Raw genomic sequence first — 12355 nt, 5'->3', positions numbered from 1 at the left:
CCCCTCCTGCCCCTCACAGCATCTCACGTGCGTGGTCTCCGCACCAGCTCTGGCCCGAGCAGCCGGTGGGAAAGGGGGAGGAGACAGCACATGACCTCCTTCCCTGGCGAGGTGCAGGGCCCAAGCCAGAATTTGCTTCCTCCGTTTCTTCATTTGCATCTCATTGTTTGGAAAGCAGTGATAGGGCCACTGCAAACTGCTTGACAGGCAGGGAAACGGCCTAGGGAAAAGCCCTGGGACCCAGGAGAGAGCACAGTTAATGGGGCAGTAGGGGGCCTCCCCGAGCTGGAAGTCAGCTTTAGGTTCCCCTCTGAATGCCACTCAGGAGGTCCCCAAGGTCATGGAAAGGGCACATTGTGAAACACTCTACATGGACTTTAGGTGTTTTACACCAAAATGAACATTTTTGGGGGCTAGCATTGTAGCACAGCAGGCTGAGCCACGTTTGCATTGCCGGCATCCCATATCGGATGGCTGGTTCAAGTCCTGGCCCCCTGCTTACTCTCCTGAGAAAGCAGAGGAAGATCCCAGGACTCGGGCTCTGCCACCTCAGTGGGAGACCTAGATGGGATTCTTAGCTACTGGCTTTGACCAAAGCCATCACGGCTATTTGGAGAGTGAGTCACTGGATGAAAGATTCTCTCTCTGTGTCTCTCACTCCACCTGTCAAATCTTTTCTTCTTAAAGAAATATCTCTTAACTCCATTTTTTTCATAAACTTTTTGAAGCCCCCTCATGCTATGATGTCTCTAGCAAGGAAAACAGAAAAAAGCTTGAAGACAGGAAAGGCATCCAAATTGGAAGTAAAGTCATCTCTGTGCAGATAATGTGATTGTGTGTACAGAAAATGCAGGGGTTGGCGCTGTGACACAGGTTAAGCTGCTGGTGCTGGTGCCAGCATCCCACATGGGCACCGGTTCGAGTCCCAGGTGCCCCATTTCCCATCCAGCTCCCTGCTAATGCACCTGGGAAAGCAGCAGAAGATGGCCCAGGCACTTGGTCCTCTGCACCCACGTGGGACACCCAGAAGGAGCTCCTGGCTCCTGGCTTCTGATTGGCTCAGCTCTGGCCATTTTGGCCATATGATGGAAGATTTCTCTTTAACTCTGCCTTTCAAATAAATAAGTCTTTATAAAGAAAATGTGGAAGATTCCACCAAATCGTCTTAGAATTAATAAATTCATTTAAAAAGATGCAAAATCACCCCCAAAAATGTTACATTCCTATACACTAAAAATGAACCATTGAAGAGTGAAATTAAAATGATCCCATTTACAACAGCATCAAAGAGAATAAAATCCTTACAAATAAATGTAGGGACTGGCCCTGGGGCTCAGTGGGTTAAAGTCCCAGCCTGTAGCACAGGCATCCCATATGGGCACCAGTTGTAGTCCCGGCTGCTCCACTCCTGATCCAGCTCCCTGCTAATGCACCTGGGAAAGCAGTAGAAGATGGGCCAAGTGCTTGGGCCCCTGCACCCATATGGGAGATCCAGAAGGAGCTCCTGGCTTCGAATCGGCCCAGCCCCAGCCGTTGCAGCCATTTAGGGAGTGAACAAGTGGATGGAAGACCTCTGTCTCTACCTCTCTCTCTAACTGTCTTTCAAATAAATAAAAGTAAATATTTTTGAGAGGAATAAATTTAGTCCAGAGTGTGAAAGCTCTGTACAGTGAACAGAGAAGAGGCTCTTCAATAAACGACGTTGGGAAAGCTGGACACACACCAGGAATGGAACTGGACTCTGATCTCACGCCACGTATGAAGTCAACTCAAAATGGGTTAACGACTCAAATGTACGATCTAAAACTGCAAGTCTCCCAGAAGAAGACGTAGGGGCAAGCTGCTCGGCACATCTGGGTGACAGTCTCTGGGATGTGACACCAAAACCCAGGCCACAAAAGCTTCAATAAACAACCGAGACTACACAAGTTAAAAACCTGCTGAGCAAAGGGAACAAAAAAATGAAAAGGCAACCTATGAAATAGTAGAGAATATTTGCCAATTATGTAACTGATGAGGGGTTCACATTGTAACTGTCTAAGCAACTCACGGAACTGCACAGCAAAAATACACAAGTACCAACTGAGAAACGGGCAAAGAACCTGAATAGGTGTTTTCCCTGAGAAGACACAGGAATGGCCGATAAGTAGGTAGAAGTAGGTCAGCGTCTTTAGTATCAGGGAAATGCAAATTAAAACCACAGTAATGCATCACCTCATGTCTGTTAGGACGATAATCAAAAATAAAAAGATCTGACAGCTTCCTCTCCCCTTCCTCTGAGAGCGCCGCGCAGCCAAGGGCTTCTTTCCCACGGCTCTGTCTCCTCCGCCCAGCGTGGAGACGGAACTTGGAAAGGATCCGGGAGGGCAGTGGGCAGCAAGGTAGCAAGGGATAACCGGGAGGAGCATCTGTCAGAATGGATAGGACAGAATCCGAGAGACACAGCCCGGCCACTCAGACTGGGAAAGCAAGGGGATGTGTTTGACGGACAGGCCACGCGGGGTGGGGGCTCAGGAAAGGCTGAGAGCTGAGCGCACAGCCGGTGCTCAGCCTGGGGTTTATAAGGGAATGGGGGCCGGTTCTGCTCTCTTCTCCTCCCCGCCCCCTTCTCCAGGACAGACGGTTTTCTGAGTGCCAAGCAGGTGGAACTGCTCCCCAGGGTTCACTGCTCAGTGCTGTCAGACTGGGGAGCCCACCTGGCAGAGGGGCTTCCCCAGGGCTCCTGCCTTGGGGGAAGGCGGCGAGGTTTTACCACGCAGTGTTTTTAGGCCAGATAACCCATTTGGTGCTGAGAAGAGAGGACTGTCCTGGAGAGCTCTCCTTGGGGGAAGGCTGGGACACCTGTCTGGGCAGGACGTTGTCAGGGCTGCTTCTGAGCCCCTGCGGATGCTTGGTTTCCTTTAAGGGCCTCTCACACACTAACTTCCTGCTAACACCCTGACCCCTAGTGGAGCCACCCCACCCCGCTGCGCTCACCTGAGGGTACAGTGGCTGGCCAGGTCCCAGGACATCTGCTGGTGGCCTCGCAGCTGGGGTGCGGGCATCCATCCCCACCAGACCTCCGCCCTCCTTCCTCCCTCTACACGGCGCCCCCAGGCTGGCCGGCGTGGGGAGTGTGGCAGGATGGGGGCCCCAGGCCCAGGCTCACAGCCCTGGCAGGGACTCAGCACCGTGGGGGACTCCTGTTCCTCCAAGGCCAGGGGCGAGGGGGGCCGGGCCCTGTGGCCACTGCCTCCGGCCTCATTCCAGACTCCTCAGCTAAAGGCCTGGCCAGGAGCCTGCTGTCTCCAGTTCTCACCTGGGGTCTTGAAGGCCGCAGTGGGGAGAACTGAATCCCATCCCAGCTCATATGTTGAGGTCTGAACGCCAAGACTTCAGCGTGACCTTGCGTGGGCGCTAGGGCGTCCTGGAGGAGGGTGGCCCTGGTGACCCCTGTCCCTGTAAGAAGGAGGAACAGGACACCGACAAACACACACACAGGCAGAGTCACGGGCAGAGATGGGGCGGTGCCTACGCAGGCAGGGACCCGGACAGAGTGGCAGCTGCCGGAAGCCGGGAAGAGAAGCTTTGGAGGGAGCCAGCGCTGCCGACACCTCCAAGGCCGCCAGAGCCGTCAGGGAAGAAGTGGCCGCCGCGTAAGCCTCGTGTCCTGCCAGCGCCTCAGAAAACACCTGGGGAGCGCGGCCTGCACCCGGCGCTGGCCTCTGGTGACATCAGATGACTTTGGGGCCACTGCCTCGGCCTCTGTCTGCACACACGACACGCATTGTTCCTTCCGGGATGCACATGGCACTCAATGGGTGTCTTTGAAGCATCATTGTTTTCCAGCGTGAATGGGTCCACTATGCCAGCCTGGTCTTCCTTCCGGGGCATGGGGTGGCTCAGGGCACAGAGAGATATTAATGTGACTGCTCAGGGCTCACATTCCTTGGAGCTCCAGCGAGTGCCAGACACCTCGTCACTGCAGCCCAATGGACCCTAAACTCGGGAGAATGGTGAGTAGTAGCCCCCGTGCTCAGAGCCCAGCGGATCTGTGAGCCACACTTGCTTCTACTGGAGAGGGCAGGTGCCACCCTGGGCTGCCAGGCGCTCAGAAAGGCCCACGAGCCACTGCGGCTTACAGATGTCCCAGCCCGAGGACGCGGTGTTGGGAGTTACGTCATCACTCATGCTTTGGGCTGGTCCTCTGCTCTTAAAAACAATCAGTGATTTTCTAGTAGCTTCTCTGGAGTGTTTTCGTCAGTTCAGCCTCCATCCTGCGTCTCTAACGGGACAGGGAGGATCCCAGAAGGAGCTGTGTGGAGAGCAGAGGCCTGAGTTCAGCCCGGGCACCGCCGTGCGGCTTTCTCGTCTGAACTCGGAGCAGATCCCTCCAAGCCCCCTCTCCGTGAGGTTTCTGAGGCTCTGTCCGGTCCCAAGGCTTCCATGCGGGGAAGTTAGCAGGGGGCGCATTTGGCTGTGATGTTTTGGGTTTCGTTGGTCCCCAGACAACTTGGAAAGAACAATTCATGGATTTCTGTCGCAAATACACACACAGAATTGTCAGAATCTAGTGTACGACTGATATAGAGAAGACTCCACAGAGAGGCATCGAAGCACATTTAGCCAGAGGCAAAGGTGGAAGCCACGAGAAACCACGGGCACCCAGCTGGCGGGAGCCAGGCCCGGGGTTTAGGTTGCTGTGCAGAACGGCCCCTCCGTGGGAAGAAGGCTTCCAGAAAGATGAGGCTGCCGCCGGCCACCCCACCTTCTGCGGCTAACTCAGCATCGTTGCCTTGCCCCAGTGCAGGAGAGGCGAGGGGTCAAGCTCTACTCACGGGACCTTGCAGCCAGGAGAGGCCACACTTCCCTCTCAGGTGACACCAGCTCCCAGGGCGGCTCCCTGGCTGCAGCCCCACAGGCCGGGGCGAGGCACAGCCTGGCCCAGCAGAGAGGGAGCGCGCTGTCGGCCTCACAGCTGGGATGGGGTCTGCACACACTGCCTGCGCGCACGCATCTACGCGCTTTCTGCGTGCCGTGGCGTGCAGAAGGCAGCTGCTGGGTACGTGATGGCCTCTGGGGTATGAGCTGAGGCAGCTAGGAGGGAGCTACAGCATAATGACACTCTCCCCACGGCTTAGTTTTCCTGCCCACACACACAAAATTCTTATTAAAAAAAAAAAAAAAAAAAAACGTGGAGCGGAACTTCTAGCTGCTGACTACAAAGGGACGGTACAACATAGAGGAAGGTGTGGAGAAGTCAGCATCCAGGTATGGTTTGCCACCTTTCTCACTGCACTCTGAACCCAGTTTTCTTTTCCCATGCCGCATTACATGAGTCCCACCACCCCCATCCCGCTCCCGTCTCACAGTGTTCATCTGCTTGTCAGTAGACCCACACTCCGGTGGTCGCCACCTTTTAACTCTTACGAGTGGACGCTGCTCCTCCTGGGTCTCCCACGTAGTGGGCGGGGCCCAAGTACTTGGGCCATCTTCCGCTGCTTTCCCAGGAGGATTCGTAAGGGACTGGGTCGAAAGTGGAGCAACCGGGACTCGAACCAGCACCCATTTGGGATGCCGGTACCTGCGCCTTCACCTGCTGCTGTGCCCCAGCGCCAGCCCCAGGTAGAAGCTACTTTGACCGTTGTTGCAGACTAGAGTTTTGTCGCTAGGTCACATGGTGACTCCATGCCTGTTTTTGAGAAACCTCGGGGCTTCTTCCCTGGCAACTGCACGTCATGTTCCCGCCCGCCGCATCCGAGCTTGCTGTTGCTCGTTGCTCCACCTCCTCACCACACCTGTCACCGTGCACCTGCTGTATCAGAGTCGTCCCAGCAGCGTGACGTTTCACCTCCCTGTGGCTTGGTTTTCATCTGCCTGATGGCCGATGACGCTGAGCGTCTTCTCATGTACTTTTTGGCTAAGGACTCTACATTTTGAACAAAACCCTCCACCCCACCTCTCACCCAAAGGATTCTGACGTTGCATTTTAGAACACTTTGAAGTTCAAGTAGGAGAGTTCCTCTGGACTTTTCTCAGCTCCTGAGTGAGCCTCTTGCTCCAGGATCCTGAACCTAAGCCCAATTCTTAGGCTGTTATCCAGGGCTCAGCTTGTTTCTAATCAATCACTCTTATCGATTTGCACAAGATAGGATCTCTCTGCCCCCGCACCCCCAAGCATCATCTTAAATGCTGAGGCCGGCGCTGCGGCTCACTAGGCTAATCCTCCGCCTAGCAGCGCCGGCACACCGGGTTCTAGTCCCGGTTGGGGCGCCGGATTCTGTCCCGGTTGCCCCTCTTCCAGGCCAGCTCTCTGCTGTGGCCAGGGAGTGCAGTGGAGGATGGCCCAGGTGCTTGGGCCCTGCACCCCATGGGAGACCAGGAAAAGCACCTGGCTCCTGCCATTGGATCAGCGCGGTGCGCAGGCCGCAGCGCGCCGGCCGGGGCGGCCACTGGAGAGTGAACCAACGGCAAAGGAAGACCTTTCTCTCTGTCTCTCTCTCTCACTGTCCACTCTGCCTGTCAAAAAAAAAAAAAATGGCAGGAACTTATAAAAAAAAAAATGCTGAGCAAGGCAGAGCTAATGCCCAGAAAGTGCATGGACACTGGTGGCAAACCCTCTCTTCCAGAAGGAGGCAGGCAGTTGGTGCTGTCACAGAGGGGCCTCCCTCACCCAGCAGCGATGTCTGACTAGGATACCCACCCTGTCTGTCTGCACCTGCGCTGCATTCTTTGTGCTCCTAGACTCCAGCTTTCCCCCGAGGGCTGCAGGCTTTTCCCAGCTGACTCGCTGGCGAGCCCCTCCCTGCAACACCAGCGCACAGCGGTATGGGAGGCAGGCTCCCCAAGTTGCCGCAAGCCCGGCTCCCAGGTGCTTTCTCCTCTCCTGCGTGGGAGGTGTCTGCTCCTTCCTTGTCAGCCCTGCTCACGGGCAGCCAGGGAGCAGCTCCACCTGTGGAGTTCTCTAGCCAATCCCACATCAGTCCAGATACGGAGACCTGAGTGCCTCCACCGGCTCCTGACCTGTGAGTGGCGCCTGCAGGTGCGGTGGCCAGGTTCAGGTTGGCCCAGGGCAATGCCTGCCCTGCTGCTGCTCCCTCATCTTGATGGGAAGTTTGAGACAGGCACAAGAGTAGGCAGATGAGCACAGCGAGCCCCGTGTGACAACCAGGTCCGGTGACGAGCGGGCTTTGGCCCATCTTGCTTTGGCAGGAAGCTGTGCCGCTCTCCCCGGCAGACTCCAGGCGTCACAGCTGCCATCTGCAGATGGCTCAGTGCTTGTCTGGAAGAAGGGTGCATGTGTGTGCCTCCCAACAGTACCACAGGCACACTGTACATCAGCAGTCACTCCTGTGCATCCACAATGCACAAGCTGCCACCTTAAAGATGCTTTTTTTTTTTTTTTTTGACAGGCAGAGTGGACAGTGAGAGAGAGAGAGACAGAGAGAAAGGTCTTCCTTTGCCGTTGGTTCACCCTCCAATGGCCACCGCGGCCGGCGCACCACGCTGATCCGAAGGCAGGAGCCAGGTGCTTCTCCTGGTCTCCCATGGGGTGCAGGGCCCAAGCACTTGGGCCATCCTCCACTGCACTCCCTGGCCACAGCAGAGAGCTGGACTGGAAGAGGGGCAACCAGGACAGAATCCGGCGCCCCAACCTGGACTAGAACCCAGTGTGCCGGCGCCGCAAGGCGGAGGATTAGCCTATTGAGCCACGGCACCGGCCCTAAAGATGCTTTTCACAGTTAGTCTTTGGACGCAGGATCCAGATAAAGTCTATAGCTGGCATCTGTTTGGTTTGTCTCCTGGACCAGTTCATCCTAGATCCTCCCTCTCTTGCTCTTCATTTATTAAAGGAGACGGGTCATTTCCCTTAGAACAATCCGCAAGTGTTTGATAGTAACTGTTAATGTGTTAAAGTCTTTGCTTTGATAGTATGTACCTTTGAGTGCAAATTATTCTCACATTTCAAATAAGCAAATGTTAATAAGTGTGCATTATTTATCCTTCCTTCCTCTAGTCCTATTATCAACCACACTTTGTAACACTCAGAGGATGTTACTTTTAATATCATAAATGCAGTCTTTTTTTGAACAGTGCATCATATTTTAGCAAAGAATAGCAGCAGGTGCTTCAGCTGTTCTACACCTGCCCAGTGGAAATGCCTGCGCTCAGCCCTGCTGTGTGATGGGCCCCTGAGTGCCTGGCTTGATGCCGGCCTCAGCCTGGCCCCAACGTGATGATGTGTGCAGGAGGGAGTGAGGCCTCTGTCCTGGGAACTCGGGTGAGACTGGAGAAGGCATTGGGAGGTAGAGGTGTGGTGAGGAATGCGGGGTGGGGGGACCCACTCAGCCTCACCCTGTGACCCTGAGCCGCTTCTTAACCCCTCTGATGCCTCAGTTTACTCCTTTGAGAAACAGGGCAACAGCATCATGTGTCTCACAGGCCTGTGAGGTCCCTTGGGAAAATCCCACCCTTCACTGGTGGTGTCGCTGCTAACACAAATGCAGAGGGGGCCTTGCTGCGGCCGACAGGACCTGCACCTGCGGACACATCCTGGGATGTGCAAAATCCCTGGTTCTCCAGTGTTGTCTGCAGTCTGAGGGGTGTGGCTTCTGGTGAAGCCATGGGATTTCCAGCATCTGAGGGCCGCTCTAGCCCCAGGAGGCCCTGGGAGTCCTTGATCTCTGCACCTCCTGCGCTGGGTCACACCGGAAACTTGCGATTCCACAGGCAGGAGGGACAGCAGGGCTGAGGGGTCCCCTCACTTCCAGGAGGCTCAGCCTGCACCGCTGGCCCTCTCTGGCACGGCGGGGAAGAAAGAGGAGGACGTGCAGAAGCGGGGTTCAGCCACAACAGGTGCCCCAGGCCACTAGGACAGACCCTAGGGGGGCACTGAGGACGCACACGCAGGGGCCCTGTGCCGCCCACCAGACAGAAGCTGCCTGTTGTGCCACTCAGCTGGCTGGAGGCACACGTGGGACACACATGGATCCCGGGCACCCAGAGTGCTGTCAGGGGCCACTGAGGTTGGGCTGGGGCAGGGAGCCGGCTCCCAGACAGGTTGCAGGAATAGAGGGGGTGTTCAGCCCCCACCTTCAGGGTGCCTGCTTCCACCTGAACCACGGCAGAGCCAGGACCAGCTGTTGTGCGTCTGTTTTCACCATGTCGGGGCATATGGGGAAATGCCGGAGCCGGCACTTGAACCTCAGCTCCTCCTAGCCCATGCCAGCCCTGCACCACGCGGTAGGTAGGTGACCCATCGCGTGGGCCATGGCCTTCTGTCCCAGAGCACACAATGGCCCAGTGTCCGGCATCTCAATGGCCCTTTCACGGTGCAATGCTCCCCTCCAGAAGTGCCTTGCGGGGACAGAGATGGCTTTCACGGCACACAGGGGCCTCCACAGGGGCAGCCGGCAGCGCAGCAGGTTGGGGACGCTGTCCTCTGTCAACCCCCGAAGGAATTCAGAGCACCTGGAGGACACGGGTGTGTGGGGGAAGGGAGAGGGCTGTAGGAGAGGTTCCCAGGGGAGGAGCCCTCCAAGGCTGGCTGAGGAGGGAGCGGCTGTGCCCCTGCCTGCCCCTGCTGACAGTGCAGGCACTGGGTCTCAGCCCTGGTGTCAGGGCCACAGCCCTCGGTCGTTCTCAGCCCTGACCTTGGAGGCTGTGGCCTTCACCTGACCCTGCTCCAAGGAGCCTGGTGCGGGGCCAGGTTGCAGGGTTGTGGACTCTGGATGTGACATTGTTTTAGGGGGTGTCCCATGAAGATCCAGTCAGGGTTCACTCTTTTTTTTAAGATCTATTTTGTTAATTTGAAAGCCAGAGTGAGAGTGAGGCAAAGTCAGAGATTTTCCATCTGCTGGTTTACACCCCAAATAGCTGCAATGGCCGGGGCTGGGCCAAGCCAAAGCCAGGAGCTTGGAACTCCATCCTGGTCTCCCAGTGGGAGGCAGGGATCCAAGCCCTTGGGCCATCATCCGCTGCCTTCCCAGGTGCATTAGCAGGGAACTGGATCAGAAGCAGAGCAGCTGGGACTTGATTGGGTGCTCTAATGCCATGAGGAAGCCCCCAACCACCCCAGATGAAGCCACTGCATGCACTTTTACGTTTTAGTGAAAAAGACATTGGCTTTAAAACGTAGTAGCCTTCCCCTCTGACCAGGAGTGGTGAGCTGGGGCCAGGCTGTAGCGTTGCTGCGTGGTGACTCCAAACTAAGCCACAGCATCGAGGAATGAGATCTGCAGAGCCCAGGGCGACAGCCCGAGGCAGCCAGCACTGCTGCCTGCAGCCTCCAGGCGACACACCCAGTTCTCCATGGGATGCTGCCTCTAATTGAAGACCTGGACCCAGACTGGGCACTTGTGAACAGCAGGTGGAAGCAACCCAGCCTTTCTGGGCATGCCTAATTACAGAGAAGTTGGAGAAGGGAGAGGCAGAAGAACTGTCATTCAACAGGAGCCTGTGAGATAAAGTTCCGAAATATATAAGACATTAAGCAAAGTAGCCCACAAAATTCCTTAGCAGGTAGATTATTGAATGTCACTAAAATGCAGCAGCAGAGTATGGTTAAAGTGGATGCAAATGAAAAATGTTTAAAATCTGCAGGGGATGAAAGGCTGATGCTCCTAATAATGAACAAGAAGTTACAAAACACACGCAGGCGCGTAGAACCAGGAACAGATGGACACGGGAAACAACCCATTAGGACCCCTGTAGATGAAAACCATCACGGAAATAGCTCCATGGGCAGCCTCAGTCTACGCTGTACAGAGAGAACCAGCCTGGGAAGCCAGCTCAGAGAACTCACCCAGGAAGCAGGGTGGAGAGCTTGAAAAGACAGCACTGAAGGGTGTGGGGAGCAACCCGGACTGGACTGAGTTACTGGAATTAAGACTTATTCTATGCATCTGCTCTCCCACAATATGGCGCTGGGAGAGAAGAAAACAACTTCTACGCAGCTGCCTCTTGCCAACTTGAGTGATGACCTCCAGGAGCTGATCCTGCTCCTGATTGGAGGAGAGCAGCGTACTCGGCGTGTGGGCAGCCGAGTTGGGATTGGCGGAGGAGGACTATAAAGGAGGAGAGAGACGGCATGCACCAGGAACATCTAAGAGGAACATCTGAGGGAACACCTGTGCAGCCCCCGAGAGAGCCGGCCGGCGGTGTGCCGCTCCCCCGCGGAAGTGGGGAAAGTGGCAGGGGGAACCGCTCTTCCACGGAGGTGGAAGGGTCGGTAGCCAACCCGGGAAGAACCAGCAGCAAACCCGGGGAGGGCCGAGCAGACGAAAGAACAGCGCAGGGTCCTGTGTCGTTCCTCCACGAAGACGGGGAACGACATAATGGTGCCGTGACTCTGATATGAAGCCTAGGCAGGGTTTAGTGTCGTTCCTCCATGAAGAGGGGGAGCGACAGAAGGGCTCAGGGGTGTGGAAGGCAGACACAGAGAGAGAGACCGCAGTGTGGCAGGCGTTCCGGAACCACAGGGACAGGGTGGAGAACTTGTCTCAGAAGAGAGAATGATCGAGATCTTGCAGAATTAAAACCCACACGAGCGAGTCTTCCATTTGACCATGGGTGCTGAGGATCGGGCAGGGCCAACCAGAAAGGCACCTCGTGACACACACATCAGGGATAGGGACACTCTTAGTTCCCTGGGGAGGAAGCAGAGCAGCCCAGCTCTGCGTGGTGGAGGTCAACGGCACCTGGAACCTGGAGCCAAGGCTGCGGGAGATACGGACTTTGTTGGCACAGGGGAGCTTGAAGGTTGGATGCCTTTGGTGAGCGAGAGAAGCGACAGGACGCTAGGCAGCCATCGATAGGCCCCACTGTAGGTTCCCAGGAAGCTGCAGGCGCTCAAGACACTAAGAGGAAAAAGCCCCTCTTGCCGATGTACGTTTTTCAGCCGGACAGTTTTATCAGTGGGCGAGTCTTGCACGCCCTCCACAACGCTGCAATAGCAGTCGCTACATTGTGGAGCCGCGGGTTAAGCCACCTCTTGTGACACTGGCACCCCATGTTGGAGCGCTGGTTCAAGTCCCAGCTGCTCTGCTTTTGTTCCTGCTCCCCACTAATGCACCTGAGAAGACAGCATAGCATCTCCCAAGTGCGTGGACCCCTGCCACCCATGTGGGAGACCAGGATGGAGCTCCAGGCTGCTGGCTTCATCCTGGTCCAGTCCTGGCTGTTGCAGCCATTTGAGGAGTAAACCAGTGGATAGAAGATCTCTTTGTCTCTCTCTGTGACTCTACCTTTCAAATAAACAAATCTTCTTTTTAAAGTAGTGGTTACATTAGTGAAAATCAACTATTGTGTCCTTCAAGGTTAGGCATTGAATTATCCGGTAACTGTGGGCGGGGGGCTTCCCCCACGACAGGCAGTG

At 55.8% G+C, this 12355-nt stretch overlaps 1 protein-coding gene across 2 annotated transcripts in view; it reads left to right on the top strand.

The window, feature by feature from the left end:
- The first annotated feature begins 3840 nt into the window (after positions 1-3840).
- CNDP1 (carnosine dipeptidase 1) overlaps positions 3841-12355 on the top strand; it is a 42183-nt gene continuing 33668 nt past the window's right edge. For both annotated transcript variants that reach the window (XM_070050050.1, XM_008261469.4), the window contains exon 1: positions 3841-3995. In XM_070050050.1, the coding sequence (XP_069906151.1) occupies positions 3972-3995 (24 nt within the window). In that variant the 5' untranslated portion in view covers positions 3841-3971. The remainder of the gene's footprint in view (positions 3996-12355) is intronic.

This window comes from Oryctolagus cuniculus, chromosome 10 (assembly GCF_964237555.1).
Source record: "Oryctolagus cuniculus chromosome 10, mOryCun1.1, whole genome shotgun sequence".
Classification (NCBI taxonomy): domain Eukaryota; kingdom Metazoa; phylum Chordata; class Mammalia; order Lagomorpha; family Leporidae; genus Oryctolagus; species Oryctolagus cuniculus.
Note: the sequence above shows the minus strand (reverse complement) of the source record. Positions and strands in the feature narration are given on the sequence as shown.